This window comes from Clarias gariepinus, chromosome 28 (assembly GCF_024256425.1).
Source record: "Clarias gariepinus isolate MV-2021 ecotype Netherlands chromosome 28, CGAR_prim_01v2, whole genome shotgun sequence".
Classification (NCBI taxonomy): domain Eukaryota; kingdom Metazoa; phylum Chordata; class Actinopteri; order Siluriformes; family Clariidae; genus Clarias; species Clarias gariepinus.
Window position 1 is genome coordinate 16,340,922 of NC_071127.1, and position 22,694 is coordinate 16,363,615.

General features: G+C 38.0%; 1 protein-coding gene across 1 annotated transcript in view; it reads left to right on the top strand.

Annotated features, from left to right (window-relative positions):
* kmt2ba (lysine (K)-specific methyltransferase 2Ba) overlaps positions 1 to 4,212 on the top strand; it is a 50,224-nt gene extending 46,012 nt beyond the window's left edge. The window contains exons 34-37 of the mRNA XM_053489949.1: positions 852 to 959; positions 1,146 to 1,229; positions 2,132 to 2,261; positions 2,362 to 4,212. Of these exons, the coding sequence (XP_053345924.1) occupies positions 852 to 959; positions 1,146 to 1,229; positions 2,132 to 2,261; positions 2,362 to 2,637 (598 nt within the window). The 3' untranslated portion in view covers positions 2,638 to 4,212. The remainder of the gene's footprint in view (positions 1 to 851; positions 960 to 1,145; positions 1,230 to 2,131; positions 2,262 to 2,361) is intronic.
* The last annotated feature ends 18,482 nt before the right edge of the window (positions 4,213 to 22,694 follow it).

Below are 22,694 nucleotides of genomic sequence, written 5' to 3' on the forward strand. Positions count from 1 at the left end.
TTATAAATATTTTAATGCTATACGTTATATACTTTAGTGATATACATTATAATATTATGATTATATTATATTAATAATATTAAATCAATACAGTATTCTATACATCATACGCTATTTTTTAAATTCTATGTTGTTGTTTTTTTTGGCTGACAGTATTTAGACACGTCAGAAATAATAGTGATTATTTAATCAAAATTTGGGGCCAAGTCTTGAATTAAGAATCTCCTAACGTGATTTTTACCTTAGGAGTTCTTAAGATGTCTGTTTAATGAATAACTATTATCTTTTAAGGATCTACTCTTTACCTTAAAGAAGAACTCTTAAGAAACCCCCACAGTTCTAAGAAGTGTCTTAGAATTTTGTCACTCTGCACCAAGAGTTTTCATAATTACGGCCCCAGGTTTCTAACAACAGAGTGGCAATGGTATTTTATAACTAGGGGAAATCTGGCATATTCTTTTGACAATGGGAAATTTGCACTGTGGTAAGGCATTAAAGAAAAATTCTGTCACAGCATGAGAAATAATTGATCATAAGCTTGAGAGTAAACCAATAGATGAGTCATTCCGGTTTAGTCCCATATGACTATACAGCATTCAAGTGGACTCTAGATACTAACTAGCAAAGCTATGATTGGTCACAACTAGCTAGCTCAGTCACTTTTGGTGCAGGATTCTCGAGAAACTTAAAATAACTTCATTACCATAGGCAAGTTTGTATTTCCTTTGCTGAAAAGAAATGATTTTATACAGATTAGGGTCCATGTGGACCACCCTTGTCTGTCATTACTGTAGCCGAGATGTGGACTTTAAAAGTCTAAAAGTTGCTAACACTTGTTTCCTCTCCTGCAGGAAAAACACGTTTGATATGTTCAACTTCTTGGCCTCCCAACACCGCCAGCTTCCTGAGAGCAGGCCTTGTGATGAAGATGAAGACGATGTCAAGCTCAAATGCAGCAGGTCGATATATATATATATATATATATATATATATATATATATATATATATATATATATATATATACACACATTTTTTTTTTTTTTTTTTTCTGACCATGTTATCTAAATCCATCTTGTGTTTAGCTTAAACAGTTTTCCTTTGTGCAATAAATAAATCTTTCTTTTTTTTCAAAAAAATCTTTTAGACGTGCAACCAGCACAGAGTTGCCAATGGCAATGAGGTTCAGACACATTAAGAAAACATCTAAAGAAGCTGTTGGAGTTTATAGGTAATGAATGCGTGTTGTAGAACGTGTGTGATTAATTGTAAATTGATATAAAGGATTGTGTGTTCACACTTGACATGTTTGGTAAATGTTAAATTGAAACAGTTTAATTGATTCATGAAATGTCAATCATCATAGTATAGCTGTGCTGCATTCACTATTTTATCATTGACCGTTTAAAAGTCTGGGAGTACTTACAAGTTGGTGGATTTATTTTCTACATTCTACAACAATACTGGGGATTTCAAAAACTATAAAATAACACATAAAATTGGGTAATTATGTAATAATAATGACAGCAATAGTAAGTTGTTATTTTAAAACATGAAGGTTAGCATTTCTGAAACAGTTCTTGAAACAACAGTATTGTCCATGTCATTTGCAAAACCCACGAAGACCATCTTAGGAAAGCAAGGCCAAAACTTACTTCTGCTGATAAGGAGAAATTCATTTAGAGTTACCAGTTACCTCAAAAATTACCAGTTAACAAACTGTACCTCAGATTAAAGTTGTTATGAAGGATTTACAGAGCGTAAGTACCAGATACATCTCAATATCAACTGTTCAAAGGAGATTATTGCATAATTTGGAAGCCTTCAGCATTGTTTTACAGCAATGTAGAATGAAAAAAAAAAAAATCAGCAACAACCATGGAGGTAAAAAATTATCCCAACCTTTCAAGTGGTAGAGTATAATAGAGTTTATAAACTCTAAGATAAGTTCTCAACTGGTAAAGAAAATCCCAGACTGAACGCTAAGCAAACCGAAACCAAAAAAAAAACAAAAAAACTACAAGCGTGAACACACACTTAGTTGCACAGTGATATTAACGGGAGAACATGAAGAGCATATAAATGCTTGTAGCTTATTTTATTAATAATATTGAATTTTTTCCTGGGGGGTAGATCTGCGATTCACGGACGTGGACTTTTCTGCAAACGCAACATAGAAGCTGGAGAGATGGTGATCGAGTACGCTGGTAATGTCATTCGTGCAGTCCTGACTGATAAGCGGGAGGACTATTACAGCAGTAAGGTATGTCGTTAAATCGAATAAGAAGAGATAAAGAAATCTGTCTCGCACTTGAGTGGCATTTGCTTATGAATCGATTTCTATCTCCCGCCGCTCTCTCCAGGGTATCGGCTGCTACATGTTTCGCATCGACGACTTCGACGTAGTGGATGCTACCGTGCACGGCAACGCGGCACGTTTTATCAACCACTCGTGTGAGCCAAACTGTTACTCGAGGGTCATCAACGTGGAAGGACAAAAGCACATCGTTATCTTCGCGCTGAGGAAGATCTACCGCGGGGAAGAGCTTACGTATGACTACAAATTCCCCATCGAAGACGCCAGCAACAAGCTGCACTGTAACTGCGGCGCGAGGCGATGTAGACGCTTTCTCAACTGAGAGGAGGGTCCGAAGAAAGGCCTGAATATAGGGGGGGGACATGTTTTAGATCATTGATGTCTTTTCAAAATTTATTCCAGTTTTCTTGAGTCACTCAACAGGAGAGCACACATTTGTAACTAGCCTTCACACAAGAAGGTGAAATTGTTGGCCATGCAGTTTGGGAGTTAAACCTTCATTATGTCAATCAGAACAACACTGTCCAACCTTGTGTGTATGTGAACTCGTTAATATTGAAGTTGTGCTTTCCTGAAAGTGTGATATGACGTAGTATGAGAAAAGCTAGCCTTCTTCCTCCCCTCGTCAGTCATGTGACTAGGAAGCGCTAGCCTGTGTGCATTTAGTGTGCTTGGCTATGATATGAAGGTGCATGAGTCTCAGTTTAATTTCTCACGTCCGTAAAAGTTCCCCCCGTTACGTCCGTGGTAAATTTTTGCTAGAAAGCCCCTTTTTTCCCTTTTTAAACAACTTCCTTTTCTTGTTGAAGTCCAGTTAATGCTAAAGCTATAGCGCTTGCACCTCAATACTCCAGGGCTCTCGATTGAAACGAACAGTATTGTATTTTTTTTTTTTTTTTTTAAATGCGTCCTTGCTACTGATTTCGAATCCGCCGTTTGCACCTTATTGTTGTAGCTCCTGTATTTTTTATTCAGAGAGAAGCTGAATCATTATCACGTTACTGTTTCTACTAGACACACCATACATGGTTAAGTAAGCGTTTTTAATGAAGCCAATTTTCACCACATATACAAAATCTATTTTTCACAAACTGACACAAATTTTGATTGTCTTGTTGAGCTGAGATCTAGCCAGCTCAACTCTTACTGAGATTTAACTGCAGCTTCCAACTCTTACATACTTGTACAGTTTATTTTTTTACCCCTCATATTTTGAAGTGTAAGAAAACGGGGTGTATGTAAACGGAAGGTGTTTGGTGGAAAAGTAATTTTAAGATTTTAAAGTAAATAGCTAGTTTTTATTTTTAAACCCCCCAACCCCCTGCCTACCCGGACGTTGACCCATTAATAGCTAACCCTGTGAAATCTTCCAGCTGTAACCAGCACAATCACAGCAGATGTATAAGACAAGTGAAAGCATACACCTGTTAAAGTTTGAGAAGTTAAACACCTCATCTGAAGATAGAATCATGGTGTTTTTTTTTTTGTTTTTGAAAATTCTCTCACCTGTAAGTAATACCGGAGTCTTTGAAAGTTTTCTACCTCAGTGGCTAATGACCAGTGACGGCTAGTGGAACATCACGAACAGTAGCCATAAGACTTTGCTAACCTGTTCTACACTAGCAGTAAATGTATGCAATGTGACTGCAGGTTATTATTATTAATTATTGTAATTATATATATTGCTTTCAACAGGCTTCAGGTCCTTACTTGTTTGTGTACAAAATGTTTTGTGAAGAAGGATTGACTCGAGAATTTAGCTCGAGAAACTGCTTCCATGTTATTTGGCACAATCCTTTGTAAATAGTTGTACAGAACCTTCAAATGTTTTTTCTTTTTTCCTTTTTTAATGCACTTTTTTTTATTTATAATGTTTAAATTTAATAAAGAATCTGTTTAAACAGAAATCTTTTACTTTTATTCATTCAGTTATTTATTTTATTTTTAATGAACGTATTACAAGAATGTTTAAGATTTGTAAAACTTGTTTTTAAGAAAATATAAGAATAGAATATCTGTATCATTGGAACATGTGGGATGTCCAACAAAATTAGGTGCTTTACTCATATTACACAAGATACACAAATTACATTTACACACTTTTCACTTAGCATAAATTCCCTGAAAAGCAGTTACGTTGTCTGTGTACCATTGCAACCGCATCGCCAACTCATTTTGGTAGTCTAACTCGTCCCCTCCAGAAATGATTCTTATAACCGTGGTGTCGTCTGCAAATTTAACAGTAGTGTTACTAGAGTGGGTGGGGATGAAGTCATGTGTAAGAAGTGAAAAGAGCACGAAGCTTAACACAAACTAGTGGTGATCCAGTACTCAGTACTTCGCTTGTCTACCTTCACATGCATATGACATTCAGTTTCAAATCTTAAGATTAAGACCCATCTTAATCTATAGGGTTGATTATGATGTTGGTCCACTGTCTGCAGCTATAACAGCTTCAGCTCTTCTGTGAAGGTGTTTGTTTATTTTTAGCCATTCCTCCAGAGGCGCATTTCTGTAGTCAGACACTGATACTGGACGAGAAGGCCTGGCTCGCAGTCTCCGCTCTAATCCATCCCAAAGGTGTTCTATCAGGTTGAGGTCAGGATTTAAGTTCAGGCCAGTCAAGTTCTTCAACACCAAATTCAATCATCCATGTCTTTGTGGACCTTGCTTTGTGCACTGGTGCGCAGTCATGTTGGAACAGGAAAGGGCCATCACTAAACTGTTCCCACAAAGCTGGGAGCATGAAATCGTCCAAAATGTCTTGAGATGCTAAAGCATTAGGAGTTCCTTTCACTGGAACTAACTGGATGAGCGCAACTCGTAATAACAACCCCACATCTCCACTGCTCTTGAGTCCAGGTGTGATGTGCTTTACACCACTGCATCGATCATTTGCCTTACACTTGGTGAAGTAAGACTTGGATGCAACTGCTCTGAAGATCATATGTAGTTTAAAGGTCTGTAGCTTTTGACTCTGCAGACTTGGCACAGCATGTGTTGCATATGCTGACCCCGCTCCCCGAGTTTACATGGGGGGATACCACTTTCTTTGTCCATTAACATTTTTTTTCAGGAAATGAGTCGCATTTCTTATATTTTAATAAACTATTAATTGTAACCTAAGTGCCTGGTCTTGCTTTACAGAGCACCAATGATCCAGACCCCCTCTGCTTATTCTGGTGCCCCACCTCTGGTTGGAGGTCTCGTTGCATTGAGGCACTGCTTGAGATGCATGTGGTGATCAGAGACGGTTCCAATTTACCATGAAGATGGTCCTGGCCTCGACTGATGCAGACAGCTGTTCTTCGCTCAATAGTTCAGGACTAAAATTCCTACAATAGTTTTGTACTTGAGCCTTCAGTAACGAAAATTAACCCCTTATCAACTTCAACACCTCTTTTGTTATATTGAACTTCCAGCCGCCTAACACACAGTATGACCGCAGATCAATCCCTGCTATCTGATATCACCCAAAAGAGGATGGGTTCCCTCTTGCATCTGATTCTTATCAAGGTTCCTTCCTATTGTTTTTTTTCTTCTGCTTGCTTATCAGGGACAGTAAAATCATGATGAGTTATACATAGTTCCTCACACTTAGTTTTTGGATTCTGTAAAGCTGCTTTGCGTCAATTCTCGTTGTTAGGAGTGCTATACAAATAAAACTGAATTGAATTGAATTCTTTTGTGCCGAAAGCCAAGGCATGGTAAAGTTTGATGTAAGCTGAGCCTGCTCGTGCGTACACATTTCACCTTTGTTTCCGTCTCAGAACTGCTGACACAGCAGGTACTGTAATTACAGCCACAGGATTGTCAGGAAGACCCACAGCATCAAGCCGTAGAGCATATTAGTGAAATCCCTTGCAGTGTAGATTTTTATGAAATATTTGTATTGCATTAATATAAATATGGTTCAGTTTAAAAGGAAGAAACAATAACTTCTCTTTATTTTACGCACAGATTCGGCTTCTCCAGGAGCTCTTAAACCGCCCCCCCCTTTTTTTTTTTTTTTTTTTTTTTTACAGATTTTGCTTTATCATTCCCTCCTTCCTTGCTTGTTTCTCTCGTCCAGACTACCACTGTCTGAGAATGAGACTGGAAAACAAATGGAACGGGGCGGGCAGACGTGTGGTGCACAAGCTAGGGGATACAAAGCAAGCCAAAGTGGGTGAATCCACGCCTTTCCTTTCTTTCTCGGTCTGCCGGAAGTGTCTGACGAAGTGGGTGTGGGTGTGTGTGGCAATGACATCTATTCTACCCTTGTGTCCTGAACTCTCCTTTCTACCCCACTCCCATTTCTCTTTCCTCCCCTCCATCGTGAAAACCCCACGATTTCTCCATCAGTCACTTCCTCGTGCTCTCCCCTCCCACCTCTTTACGCACTTGCACTCGATTACATACATGCATACACCCTTATTGTCTCCCTTCTTACACACAACTGTCTCATGCTCCCTCTCTTCTTCTCAGACCCAGAGTCATCCACAGAATTATTTATTCTTTTTTTTTTTTTTTTTTTTGGCTGCTTCTAGTCCTGCCTGGCAGCACTGCTTTTAGTCCTTCATCTTCGACTGAGATCTCTGACTGACTTCTCTCTTCTCTCTTCACTGATGACCTGCTCAAGCCTTTTTTTTTTTCTTTTACCTCGTTTGGGATTTTTTCCCCCCTGCCGTCAGAAACGGGGACATGTGGAAATCTTTAAAGCCAAAGAAGCGAATGAATAAGGAAGAACTTCTGAATGGACAGATGAAACAGGCATGTGGAAAAATGTCCCAGGAAGTGTGAAAGGGAGAAGGTGAGGATAAAGTAGAGGGACAGAGAGAGAGAGAGAGAGAGACATCGTAGGACTCAACTGAATGGGTTTCAGACGGGTGGGTGTTAGGATTTGCAAAATCATTGGGAGAAATGACATTAAATAAATGACCGGATCAGATCGGATTTCTGTTCCTTCTGTAGTGGGCTTTTACAATGGCATTTTATGTTTTGGTTTTTTTCCATTTAGTCTCAGCCATCAGTATTGAATGATTGCGGCATCCATTGCTTTATCATGTTCGGTATTTATTGCTGGTTACTTGTTATTCTATTCAATTAAAAAAAAAAATAACACAGTCATTTATATTTTGTATATTTGGTGTGGTTTTAAAGGACAGCCTGTCCTCACATTTCACTCTTCCACTTTTGTACAAATTGCACCGTTTGTTTGTCAGAATCTGTTTTTTTCTTCCTTTCCTAGGGCTACCTCAGGGTCCAGACTGAGAACGGGCTGAACATACATCCCTGGAGGTAGGACAGCCAGGCTATGTTTGTTTAATATGTGTGTGTGGATGAGCATTATTTATTGATCGGTCCTTCACTCCTCATGTGCAATGCTGTGACTATGCTAACATGTTAGAGCTGGACAAAAATCTGATATCTATATGAATAAAAAATTTTGTCTGTACAATGGTCAGACCCGAAAACAGTCTCAGAAAATTTCCTGCCTGTCTGTTTATCTGTCTGAATGTATTTCTGTTTAACCAGATTTTATCACAGCATTATACAAAACTGTCTAGACGGACTTTAATTAATCTTTTTGCAGTACTTACTGTACTGTAGATATCTGCCTGAAGTTAAACCTGCACCATAAATGAAAATATAATGTTGAGAAGAAATAAAGTAATGAACAGTTATGTGCCAGATTTTGTCAACTGAGTGGACAGAATTTTAATGGAACTTTTGCATTATGCAGATACTATGCAGTACTGTAGGTTAAGTTTAACCTGCACCAAAAGTGAAATCAAACTACTATCTCAACTATCTCTACAAACTCTTTTGCGGTCAATGGTGAGACCACCAGTACACTTTATATTTGTGGAAGTATCTCAATAGTTGTTTATTTGAGTATGATCAGAGTATGCAGTACCAGTGAAAAGTTTAAACACGCCTTCTTATTCAAGGTTTTTTCTTATTTTTATTATTTTCATCATTGTATATTTACAAATATTTACAACATAAATGGTTTTCCAGCAATCTTGACCAAGTTCCCAGAGGTTCTGAGTTCTTGTTGACTGCTTTTCCTTCACTCTCCAATGCAACTCATCCCAAAACATCTCAACTGGATTTAGATCGGGGGTCTGCAGCGGACAGGTCATCTGACGCAGCACTCCATCCTTCTTCTTTTTGGACAACTACTGTAGCTCTTATGCAACCTAGAGGTGTGCTTGGGGTCTTTGTCCTTGTGGAAAATAAATGATGATCGCACTAAATGCCAACCAGGTTGGATGGCATGTTGTTGCTAAATGCAATGGTAGGCATGCTCACTTTTGACTAAGTCACCAACATTGTCAATAGCAAAGAACTCCGCATCATCAACCCTCCTCCTCCTCCATGCTTCACAGGGGTGAAACACACATTCAGGAACTATCTGCTCCCCCCTTTTCTATGTTTAACAACCACATGGTGGTTAGGACCAAAAATCTCACGTTTGAACTCATCAGACCAAAAGAGCGTTTTCCACTGATCTCATGTCCATTCCTTATGTTTCTTAGCCCAAGAAAGTCTCTTCTGCTTGTTTTTTTTTTTTTTTTTTTTTTTTAAAAGTAATGGTTTCAGACCATGAAGACCTGACTCACCCAGTCTCCTCTGAACACTGGATGTTGCAATATGTCTTCTGCTTGAACTACAAAAAGCATTTATGTGAGCTCTAATCTGAAGTGCTATAAATGATCAGTTTCTGAGGCTGGTCATTCTAATAAAATTCTCCTTTGCAGCAAAGGTAGCTCCTGGTTTTCCTTTCCTGGGACAGACTCATTTTCATCATAACGTTTGATGGTTTTGGCGACTGCACTTGAGGATACATTGAAAGTTCTTGGGATTTTTTGGATTGACTTACATTCATTTCTTAAAATAATGATGTACTGTAATTTCTCTTTACTTACAGTAACAGGGTGTTTCTTGCCATAATATGCATTTGTGCAGTAGTTGTAGTAACACTAATAGGGCTACTGACTCTGTATCCTCGCTTCATCTGCACTAAAAAACTGATGTTTAAAAGCACATTAAGAAGCCAAGAAATTTCACAAATTAACTCTTGACTCTTTGAACTCCCCGCAGAACACTCCATTACTTTGCTCTGGCTGTTGCTTTTGAAGTACAACTATATTGTTAAGCACTGTAAGGGTAAAAATACTTATTGTTTAAAGCATTTGGCCTAATCTGAGCAGATAATACAGCTATGTATGCTTAAAGAATTTATCCTGATGCTTTTTTTCTGTAGCCGCATGCTCAGTAAATACAATACAAGGCAACTGGTTCCATTTGCACTCATACATTTTAAATACAGTATAAATGTATGCTGTATAAAAGTGTCATTTTTTTTTTTTGCGATGAAATTTCTCTACAACAATCAATATTTCATATTCTTCAAAACCCACTGAAGAAACATCAAAAAGATGTCTCCAGTACTCTTGTGTCACTCGCTCAATTCATGTCTGCTTGACTGCTTCCAGAAGATCATGGACAGAGGATGGTTTCTTGACCACTGAAAGAAACCATTGTCACCATTTCACCATTGTCCAACAGTTTTCTTTTGGGTGTAGGTCTGGAGATGACCCAGGCCATGGCTTCAGAAGCTGAATATCATTGTTCTTCTCTTGTTTTTCAGTTTTTCATAGATATATTCAGGTGAGTTCAAAAATTATCCACACTCTGGCTGTAAAATGTAATTTTTTAAATAACTTTTCCAAAAAGACAAGTGCATAATTTTTAACATGATCTCCTTGCTTTTCAATACACTTTGTTTATCTGTCAACAAGCTTTCATATTAAAGCATTAAAAAATTAAAATTTATAAAAAAATGTTTTAGGCTAAGCTGTGACCCAGGAATACACCCTTGTCTTCACTTCTTCATCTGAATTAAATTTTTCTTCTCGTAATGTTGCTTTCGGGGGAAGAAGTTCAATGGAGCGAGATCAGGACTATAGGGAGGATACAGTACTTTAACACCTCAAAACTAAGTTTTTGCAGAAATGTTAAAAGATGTGTATAGTTATGCATTGTCATGCAAGACCTTGGATAGAAGTCTTCTGTTTAATCCAAAGTTTAGGCTTCAGCTCTTTAATAAGCATTTCACTGTAACGAGCATTGTTGATTGTTGAACCTTTTTTCTCGGTCGGCGATTGAGGATGTTTCCGTTCTATACTCTGCTGTTTACTCTCAGGCTCATAGTGACAAATCCATGTTTCATCATCAGAAATGCTTCCCTTTAAGAAACCCCTTACCTTCCTTGAAGTATCGGTCCAAATATCGGTGGGGCATCCATTTTGCTCACACTGCATTTACAAATGAATTGATGTAACACGTTCGCTCCTGCACAGCAGTGACTGGGGAGACTGTAGACTTGAACAGAAAGCAATGATAAGACAGAAGTTTAAATATACTTGGAGTGCAGATAATTTCTGACTTACCCTCATGATTACTGAAATCACTTGTGTTGTTCGCAGACTTTTTTGTCTTAATACTTTTAGCCACCAGTGTACACGCATATGGCGTAAGATCATGAACAGTTCACTTCCATTTCCATGCTCTTTCATCATTTTAGTACAAATCGATGTCAGGCTCATTTGTCAATAGGATGTTATACTCGAACTCTGCATGCTTTTTTTCAAAGTTCTTAAAAAATACCAATCTGGAAATCTTCCTGTTTTTACGACTTAACATTGATTTACATCTCATCATAAGCCCTCTATAAATACTTCCACTAGGGCTTGAATGTTGACGTTGACATTCACCTACATGCTGTTGATGTGTTGTGGAGGACTTTATTATAAAAAAGAATTCTACTGTGCCGCAATTTCTACATCAGTTACCCGGTTTGGAAATAATTCCCTTCATATTAAAGCTGAAAGTCTGCATTTCAAACTGGTGCAAGATTTTATACTATTGTTAGTACCTTGTTTACTCTAAGTTGTAGTTCTTTCATCATCAGCCAAATACACTCCCTGTTCCATAACTGGAGAGTGAATCACAGATAAGAAATAAAAGAAAATAGATCGGATAAAAATGAAGTTTTATCTTAAAACGAATACAGCACGTTAAAATTCCCTTATACCAAAACAGTGAAACTTGCGGGCAACTTGAGGTGCGAAATTCTGCTTTTCTTCAGGTACAACGGTTTCCTCCCAAAGACATCCAGGTTAGGCTAATTGCGTTCCCAAAATTGCCTGTAGTGTTTGTGTGTGCCCTGCAAAGGATTGTCCAGGGTTACCCTGCCTCGTGCCCTAAGTCTCCTGGGATAGACTCTAGGAACCCTGCAACCCTGAATACAGCGTTATAGACGGTGAGTGAGTGAGTAAGTAAGTAAGTAATATCTTGCTGTGCTACATGCAAGCATTGATTTATTTTCTTTAACAGCATGGTTCTGGGTGGCACTGTGGCTTAGTGGTTAGCACTGTCACCTTGCACCTCCAGGGTCTGGGTTCAATTCCAACCATGCTGTCTGTGTGCATGGAGTTTGCATGTTCTCTCCGTGCTTGGTAGGTTTCCTCCTGGTACTCCAGTTTCTTCGCACAGTCCAAAGACAAGCAGATTAGACTAACTGGCATTCCCAAATCACCTTGAGTGTGTGCTCTGCGATGGGTCGGCACCCTGTCCAGGGTGTACCCCGACTCATGCCCTAAGTATCCAGGGATAACCCTGTATACAGGATGAAGCAGTATAGATTAGATGTTTTTTAAATTGATAAAAAATTTAAAATATATAAATTAAAATAGGTATTAATTCCCATCACTTAGTACCTGGTTAAAGCACTTTTGGATGCAATGGCAGCCCCACGTCTTCTTGTGAATAATGCTACAAGCATGGCACACCTTTCTTTTGGAAGCAAGGTTTGCACTCAGAATAGCTCTTTAAATGTCTGCATCCATTGTTCGCTCTATACTGACTAATCTCCACACAAAGTCACAGAAAAACATCCTCACAGAATGACTGTCGGAATGGTTTAATAAGTTCGTGTGCAGTGCCTGATTTCCTGATTTCAAATAGTTTAACCCCTTTTTTCATCAGACTAGAGGACATTGTTTTCATGGCCTGAGAGTCCTTAAGGTGTTTTTTGGCACACTTCTAGCAGGCTGTCATGTGCCTTTTATTGAGGAATGACTCCACCACTGTCCCACCACTCTACTATAAAGGTTTGATAATTTCCCAGATCTGTGTTGTGTCTACAGATAATTCTCTTGACCTTATGGCTTTTTCACTCTGACATGTTACTTACTTTGGGCCTTTATTAGGTACAGTGTCGTGAAAACGTATTTGCCGGCTTCCTGATTCTAGTCACACTATAATGATTCAGATCAAACAAATTTTAACATCACACAAAAATAACCGTATTTTGTATTTAAAAGAGTAAATACAAAATGCAGTTTAAATTTTTTTTTTAATTTATTATTTTAAATTATATAATTAATTAATTAATATAATTAATTAATATTAATTCTCTATCACGGACATAAACATTGTAAATGTTGTTTTTTCTGACCACAAATCTGTGGCTCGTTTGGTTCGTCAGTTCTCTCCAACAGCCCGTGAAGATTTTGATAGGGCTTATAAATCAGTCTCTGACCTGTCACTTGCAAACCAGATCTTGGAAAGTTCTGATGCCACTGTGTTTTTTGAGAACTTCAATAATTCTTGCTTGAGCATTATCAATAACATCACGTCTTTGAAGTTAAAGCGTTCATCTAAACACAAACCTACCCCTTGGTTTAATGACGCTATTTGCTTACTTAGACGCAACTGCAGATGAGCAGAACGTAAATGGAAAAAGAATAAGTTGCAGATATCTTATACCATTTTAAGGGATTCCCTGTCTGTGTTTCAGAGAGCTGTTAAGTCTGCCAAATCTAAATTTCTGCAGAAATTATCTAAAAAAAACAGCAGCAGTCAAAGGTTTTATTCTCTACCATTGACACTATCTTAAATCCTGTTGTTGATGTTTTTTTCCTGTCATGTCTGATTGTCTTCGTTGAATTTTTTTTTGTTGAGAAGATAAAAAGGTCTGGGCCACAGTCATTAATGCCTTTTCACGCTGTCTAGGAAACATCTAGAGGCTACTTGGAGCATGTTTGAATTCATTTTCCTGGAGAACTGTAAAGATACAGTTGACAGTTTGAAACCTACTTTTTGTCCATACGATAGCATTCCCTACATTTTTTTTTTTAAAGCAAATTGTTGATACTATTGGGCCTAATCTTCTATCTTTTATTAATGTATGCCTGCGCACTGGCACGCCTATAACATGCCTTTGTCACTCCTCTGCTGAAGAAACCAAATTTTAATATATCTGAGACCACTATCAAATCTTTGAGTATAAAAAGTCTTTTGTTTCAAAGATCCTCAAAAAAGTTGTATTAAGTCAACTACATTCTTATTTGGACTCTAACTCTCTATATGACAATTTTCAATCTGGCTTCAGGAAATTACATAGTACAGAATCTGCCCTACTGAAGGTAACTAATGATATAATGTTGCCCACTGATAGTGGGAGTGCTGTTGCTTTGATCCTTCTAGATCTCAGCTCAGCTTTTGATATGGTTGATCATGCAATACTTCTCTAAGAACTCTTTTTGTCTTTCAGGGTACTGTTTTAGATTGGTTTCAATCATTTATAACAAATAGGAAGTTTTCTGTATTTAAAAAAAAAATACACCTGTGGTGTTCCGCAGGGCTCTGTTCTCTCTCCAACACTATTTTCTTTATATCTGCTACCACTTGGCTACATTTTTTTTGTATGTATGTAAGTATGGAGTTTTCTTTTATTTATATGCTAGACTAGACTTTATCTTCCCATCAAACAAAATGACTCAAGCTCCATTGAGGTCCTGTTAAAGTGTCTACAGGAAGCGAAAATTGTGGCTTACACTTAAGTTTCTGGCCCAAAATCAGAATAAAACCAAAGTAGTGCTGTTTGACCCTAGTGATTTCTATATAACGTAGGTGATCTTAACCTCGGCGATCTCAGTTCTTACATCTCCCCGTGTGCAAAAAATCTAGGATTGTTCTTTGATTCTAGTCTTAAGTTTGACAAACAGGTTAATTCCATTGTTAGGCTGTGTTTTTTTTTTACCTTCGACATCAGGCTAATTCTTTTCTTTCTTTAAAAAACTTTGAAACTGTTATTCATGCATTTAAAACTTCACATCTTGACTACTGCAATTCAATCTATTATGGTGCAAACCAGTCTTTAATTGGCCGCCTTCAAATGGTTCAGAATTCGGCAGCTAGACTACTGATGGGTAATCATAAATTAAATTATATTTTGATTATTGTCTGTTCAAAGATCATGGCTAAAACTTCGCGGAGAACGTGCTTTAGCTATAGCTGGCACCAAACTATGGAATAGTTTGCTGGTTTCAATTCGATTCGAATGGTGTCATCTCTTTCCATTTTTAAAACAAAACTCTAAACACTTTTTCTGAATATGGAATTTAGATATATTAATTTTATATATTGTATTTCATTCTTGCATATTATTATTTTAATCAGATTTTTATTTCTGATGTGTACAACACTTTGGTCAACCTTGAGTTGTTTTTAAATGTAAAATATAAGTAAAAGAAGTGAAGTAAAGTTATTAAGAAAAAAAGCTGTCCAAATCTGCCTGGCCCTATTTAAAAAAGTAAATGCTCTCTAAACCTAATAACTGGTTGTCCAACCGTTGGCGGCAACAACTGCAATCAAGTGTTTGCGATACCTGCCATTGAGTCTCCAAAACATTAATTCTGTTCTTTTTTGAGCCATTCAGACATGGATTTGCAGGTGTGTTTCAGATCATCGTCCTGCTGCATAATCCAAGTGCGCTTGAGCTTAAGGTCTGAACCTGATGGCCTTTGTGTTCTTTTTGGCCAGGAGTGGCTTTTACCTTGGAACTCTTTCATGAACATAATTTTTTGCCCAGACTCCTCCTTATTTTTAAATCATGAATATGGACCCCAATTGAGGCAAATGAGGTCTGCAGTTCTTTAGATGTTGTTTAGAAATCAAGCAGAAATCAAGACTCATCGTGCCGTTTTTCCAGTCTTCTGTTGTGCAATTTTGGTGAGTCCATGCAAATTCTAGCCTCATTTTCCTGTCCTTAGCTGACACCTGGTGTGGTCTTCTGCTGTTATAATCTGCTTTAAGGTCAGTCATGAGTATTTAGAGATGCTCTTTAGCATACTTCTTACTGTTGCCCTTCTTTTAGCTTGAATCAGTCTGATTATTCTCCTCTGGCATCAACAAAGCATTTTCACCCAGAGAATTGCCCCCATTGGATATTTTCTCTTTTTCAGACCATTCTCTGTACATCTGATCTGATGGTCGTGTGTAAAAATCCCAGTAGATCAGCAGTTTTGAAAAACACTCAGACTAGCCTGTCTGGCACCAACAACCATGCCACGCTAAATCCATTCATATACCATATACAATATACACACGCTTCCATACATACACACACATGCATATCTGTAATTTGTTGCCGAGCGGTTTGTGTCATGACATAATACAGAGGTGTGTTGCTGTGGAGTATCCAAGGAGTGTCCTTGACAACAGAGCAGATTGTCTCAGTTCCCAGAGCCTGTGAGACCAACAGTTACAGTACATTCCGAAATATTACTGAGCATCTTGAGCCTGTTAAGCTAAAACCAGATGCTTGACCGTCCCTTGACATGTCCTGTTTAATGGTAAAATTAAGACCATTCCTTTTTTTTTATATCCTTTCTATTCTTTCTCTACCCTTGTAAATCGAGTGTATACAAAAAAAATGGGGACATATGTGTCTGTGATGAGTAATCACAGACACATAAATTAAAGCACTTTTTGTAAGTCGCTCTGGATAAGAGCGTCTGCCAAATGGCTAAATGTAAATGCCTACCATCCATTCAACTGGTTTTACTCTCCCGCATATTTACTGTTGCTGTTACTCTTCTTGAAAAGTTGTTGTACCACATGTCTCCCAGGGAACTCAAAACCAATTGTTACTGATATAGGCATTGGTTAATTTCTCATTGCAGCATTTCTATTAAACTCACCAGGGCTCCACGAATTATAGCTCAGTAATAAAATAGTTCCTGCAGCAGCCCAAGGTTTTGTTTTCGCATTGCTGATTAGACCATCACTGTTAATTGAATTTTTAGTTCAATTAACATTTAGTTCATTTTAAGAATGAGGAAAATAATTTCAGATTTGTACAAAGACTCCTATGACACAATGTCACGAAGTAGAACCATTTTAATGTATTGGGAGTCCCTGAAAGTTTAAACAAATTTGCATTCGAATTATTTGTTGTGTAAAAGTCACACACAGTTAGAATTTAAAATATTAAATATTTTACAGTTACAGTTAAATACCAAGCAAATGGGCCTTGGCCTTCACCATCACCTAGGACATTATCCTTTTTAACAACTATGGTCGCTAGAGCCGGTTGGAACAAGATCTTTACCGCGCCAACAGGTTGTATAAAGCTACATCTAATGAAACAACATAGTATATAAAACTATTTCCTGAGTTTTAAGAATCACCCTGGCCATTAAATTAGTTGTAAATGTAGTTGTGTTATCCACTAAGTGCCCATTAAGTGCCCATGTGTATAGCTGCAGAAAGAGATTTAGAAAACCGTTTTTTTTACAAAAAATTTACAAATACTTCCTGATCTTGGTGGGTTTCCTCTGGGTTCTCTGGTTTCCTCCCACAGTCTAAAGACATGCGGTTTAGGTTAATTGGTGTTCCCAAATTGCCTGTGGTGTGTGTGCCCTTTGATGGATTGGCACACTGTTTAGGGTGTACCCTGTCTCATGTCCTAAGTTTCTTGGGATAGGCTCCTGGCCCCCTGGGACCCTGTATCCAGGATTAAACGGTATAAACGATGAGTGGGTGAGTCAGTGAATATCTCTGCACATAGTCACCATGCTTTTTCTTTAACAAAATTCCTAAGAGCCTTTAGATAATAATGGAACTGGATAAAACTTAAAGTAATTACGAGCTCCAGTCTGTGTTGCAATTAACAATTACTTAGCCAACTATCTAGCAAAGCAGCAAAACGGTAATATTAGATTGCTTTAAACCACATACATAATGCAAGATTTTACTGCTGCAAGCTAACAACGGATAACCATTAAAAAAGTAACCACTAGCACAAAATCTTAGGATTAGTTCTGCTTTTTTTTTCTTCTACATTGTTTCAATTGCTTTCTTGGAATAATTTAGTTTATAATAAGTTGCACGTACGTCCAGGAGCCGTTCAAAACCTGTTTGTGTCAGTGGAAAGCCAAGAAAAGTGAGTTTACGTATTGTTTTGTGTTTGTTTTTTTTGCATTTTGTGCACGACTTAGACATACTGTAGCATCATAGGTCCCAAGAATGTCAGCATGGACGGTAGCAAGAAGGAAAGGGAGCCACTTTCAGTTTCGTTTTTTAAAGGAGGAATCATAAATTTAGGTTCATATTTTAATGAATTTCCATGTCTTTTCTAAATGTTTTAATTGTTTTTATATGCTAAAACATGATTATACTGTAGTGTTGGAAATTAGTCACACTGGTAACATTTTTGGGTGGCTCGAATGGATTATCTGCATTTTGGCTGCACCTTATGTCCTAGGGTGAAAAACGTTTAACACACTCTGATGACAACGCTATTCGATCTTTCAACTTGGTGATCTCATGTGAATGTCAGAATACCATGCATCCCTCCCACCTGGGAGAGATCAGCCAATCAGCTCTTATTAGGCTGCTTGACAGTGGGAGGGTACATCATCACCCCGGATTTTAACTTGCGATTTTAGGATGATAGTTGTGATCTCATTACTGCTGCGCCACTTGGGGGCCTACTGGCTGATATCCTGGCCTAATTGCCCTTCAGCAGTTTGTTGTGTGTGTGTGTGTGGTGACTAGACAGTCATGGTTTTGATAGCATGCATTTGTTTCATGCCTCTTGAACAGACAGCTGGTGCCTTCAAGTTTGTTGCTATGGCAGTTGTGTTTTCTATTCTGGTTTTTAGTCATGGGATGGAGGGAGGCAGTGTTATATTGTCTCTCAGAGTTTGTGCTGTACCTGTAAGCAAATCAATGCAGCAACAGACAGGCATAATAATGTCATTTCTTTTTAAACACATGTACTATATAATAGATTTTGGGTAGAGCATGTGTTCCACTATTAATCACAAATGGGGTGGGGTGCATAGGAATTTCTTATTTTTTCTTGATTTTATTTCAATTCAAAGTCAAAAACTTATCAATTATGTGGAGTCTGGTACACTTGTGTAAACTTGAATTGTTGTTTTTTTAAACTTAATTTTCAATATTCTTAATAATTTTTAGTTTGAAACTGATTTTTAACAAAAATTTTATTTTTAAGATTCAGAATTTCAGATTTTATTTATTTATTTATTTATTTATTTATTTTAAGAGCAAGTATAATATAATATCCTGGGATTACATTGACATTCACATTCTGTTTACTTAGATTTTCCAATTTTTTTGTAGATCAAATTTAAATATTATTTACTACTTTATTACTTTTCTGTAATAATTCTGTAAATTTTAAATTCTTAAAATAATTTTTGTTTTTCACAGATAAAAGACAAAATTTTGTTTACATTTCTATTTTTTACACAATCACAAGGCCCCACTTGGTAAAGTAAAACTTAAAGGTTACTGACACACTAGTCTTCAAAACAGGAATAGAAAAAAGCACTTAAAGAGGCCCAATGGGACAGGTTTCATGCTGCCCCAAAGTTAAGGGAAATGGGATTGCTTATTACGGCGTTCCAATTAACCACTGAAACACACAAACGTACACACAAAAATCAACAAATTGCATCCATAAAGCATTTTTCCACATGACAAAATATTTTTTTACAAGTATTATTTACTATGACTTGCCGCAGATCCTCTATCATTACAATGCTTTTTGAAGCTCTAGCTGCTCTGTTTTTGCTCGATATTTGCTCGGTACTGATCTATTGAATTATTTATATTTCCAGGGCTGTCTTGAGGTGCCAGATTTTCAGACACTTTTTGAGAGTTATGCAGACAACTCTCAAAATCAGAAGATTAAGGCTAATGTTACCAACCTAAAGTGACTTAAATATGATTTTTTTTAGATCTGTTTTTTTCCCCTAAGCCACTTTGGTTCTACATCGGATATAGTGTATAATGAATACAACGTCATGCGACTTGAATAAGGTCTCACTAACTGCTTGCCATCCTCCAGAGCAAAATCCCAAACATATTTTAGCTAAAATCACATCCATGGTTCGAAATAAATAAATAAATGGGCACAATAATATGATGTGATGAGCAAAGACGTATAAACAGTGGTAAAGGTTCGTAAATGGTTCGATCCCCGGGTGATGCTGTTACCTCTCACAGCCGGAGGTCTAGAGAGGGCTGATTGGCCGAGCTCTCTCAGAGGGGAGGGATGAGAGGTACTCGCGCTCCCACATTAATCCCGGCTCTACAGCCAATCAGGGGCGTCTGTAAGCTCGCCTACGCGGAAGGAGCGGCTAGTGCTTCCTCAGAGTGTGTTACTCCGCCCCTAACGGTGCGTGAGCAAGCAGTTCGAAAAGATGCGGTCGGCTGGCGTCACGTAGTTCGGAGGAAACACAGGATAGTCTTTGGCCCTCCCGACTGAGTGGTAGTAGTAGCCTTAATGTGAGAGCCCCCTAGTGACGGGGAGGAATTGGCCACAACTAAATTAGGGAGAAAATCGGGGGGAAAAAGACGTATAAACATCCGCATGTATGAACCGTATGAAATGTAAATCCATCTGACCAAAACAAAACCCTGAAAAATGTGGCTTGTAAAGTGAGCGTAGATGAATGTAGATAAAATTATCAACAGACCGAGGTTCACCAAACCTTCTTTAGTGTATAGTGCTGCTGAAACGGACACATTCAAGAGTGGCTTCACCAGAGAATAATACTTGATTGTTCACCTTTTTCCAACAATTTCATTTACAACATGAAAAACAGGAAAACTTCATAACCTATTAGTGTTTTTGGTTTTGTTTAAATTGGTTTTCTCAGTGTTTTGAAACAGAATTTTGTTCAGGTCTTAATTCTTCAGTAGGTTATCTCACAATTGTTCTTTCCTTTTCTAATTTTTTTTTAACAGATCATCGCTAATTGCTGCATGCTATTCTGGTGTTTGCTGAAAACAGAACACTTAGGAGTGTGATTAGGATCTTTGATAAATATTGACGGAGAGCATTACAGAGGGACAGTTTGGTTCCTCTTTTAAGAAATCCCTTAGAGCATGACATACTGTATATCAGCCATCCAGAGAGCTTTAGCTGGGGCAACTTTGTCGTTAGATACCTGTTTTACTGTCCTTGGTATAAAAACAAATCAATCCATTTGGCTGAATGGCTTGTGGTTAAAGTGTTGGACTGCGGACCAGGAGGTCCCTGGTTTCAACACCGACAGGTCACCACTGTTGTACCCTTGAGCAAGGTCACTCACCCACAAGTGCTCAGATATAATCAGGTGTCGAGTTGGCAACCTTCCCCTCCAGAGGATGTACGTATATCCATTACCCGATGTGTTGGGCAGCACGTAGACGTCCATTATTCTCAACATTCCACAGGTATATCTCACTTGTTATTTTTATTTATATTTTGTGCTGTTTCTTCTTCCTTGAGCTATCTATAAGATGAAGGGAGAAGATCTTCTTCCTCTTGGTACAGTAGGTATCTGTGTAAACCTCATTTACTATGTAAACAGCGCCTCCATCGCTCATGAATCTCACAAGAAATGAAAAATTTTTAGTGATGGATTTCTTTCATTTTTTCTCTTTTTTTCAAAGGACATTTTCACCATCATCGTAGGACCTCTGGTTAACATTCATATGCTCTCACACACCACAGAGAATTTGGGAACACCAATTAGCCTAACCTGTATGTCTTTGGACTGTGGAAGGAAACTGGACTGTGGAAGGAAACTTGATCCCAGACCCTGAAGGTGCAAGGCAACACTGTTAACCACTACACCACCAGACTGCCATAGGAAATAATTTTTTTTTTTACAGAGGTAGGTGTACCACACAAAGCAACAAATATTCTACTTGAATGTGTTTAAATTGTCATGACAAATATCTATGACAATACCTGACACCTGCTGGCATAAAATCTCAAACCCCTGTGATCTCTCTTCTGTACTGATTATCTTGTTTGGTCCATGAGGGCCTATTCCAGGGAGCTGGAGTCTGGAGACAACACCTTGAACAGGGTATCAACCCATCACAAGGTTTAAGGACCCCCACTCACACACACAACTATACAGTACAGACAATTTGGAAATGCCTTTATGTTTATAATACATTTGTAAGGACTGTTAAGGAAAAATGGATACCTGGAGGAAACCCACCTAGTATGAGGAGAACTTGCTCCGAGAACTCCATACACATGGACCAGAGCAAAATTCAAACCCCCAAACACTGAGCCACCGTGTCACCTCTCGTCTTTTAAGTAGGTCTTTAATGTTCAAAAAGTCATGCCGCAGATGTATCTGGAACCTAGCATGTATAATCACTCAACAGGACACATCTTTCTAAAGTAAAGACCACTTACAGTGCTTTGAAATCCTCAAGATTCTCCTGCTTTATTTTTATTGCTAGAATTCCATTATTTTACTACACTACTCTTCAATGTACACTGGCTGGCCAAAAAAGTCGCACACTCCAAAACTTTATTCAATCACCTTTCCATTCATGTGTGAAAAAGATTCCTCACCCAGAACCCAGAACCAGTCTTTCATCATGTGCGTCCTGGAATATTGCCATGCCATTAGGGAAGAAAAACTCTACTGATATGATAACCTGGTCCATCAGTACATTCAGGTCATTAGCTGACTTTACTTTATTGCCACATAACGTTGTTGAAAACCTGATCAACTAAAGCACATAACATTGCTGAGCCTAGACCTGCCCGACTGAAGATCATCACTATGCATTATGGGTCCATCTCATGCACTGTCCTTCTTACCCTGACACGCCCATCGCTCTGGAATAGGGTTAATCTGAATTCATCAGACCACTTGACTTTCACTTCATCACCCGAAAGTCCAATCTTTATGTTCCCTAGCAAACTGAAACCTTTTGTTTGATTAGCCTTACTATCAAGTGATTTTCTTATGGACGCAGCTGTTTAGTACCAATCCTGAGTTCTCATTACTTTGTGTGTATGGAAATGCTTTTGCTTTCATTATTAAACATATCCATGGTTTTACTGTTATTTGTTTTTCACCATGCAATTTCACCAAGTGTTTAAGTGGTCTCTATTTATGATATTTATTTTCAACAGCAATTTTTCTATAAAGTGGATAATCCAGCAAAAATTTTGCCATTTGGCAGACGCCCTTATCCAGAGTGACTTAC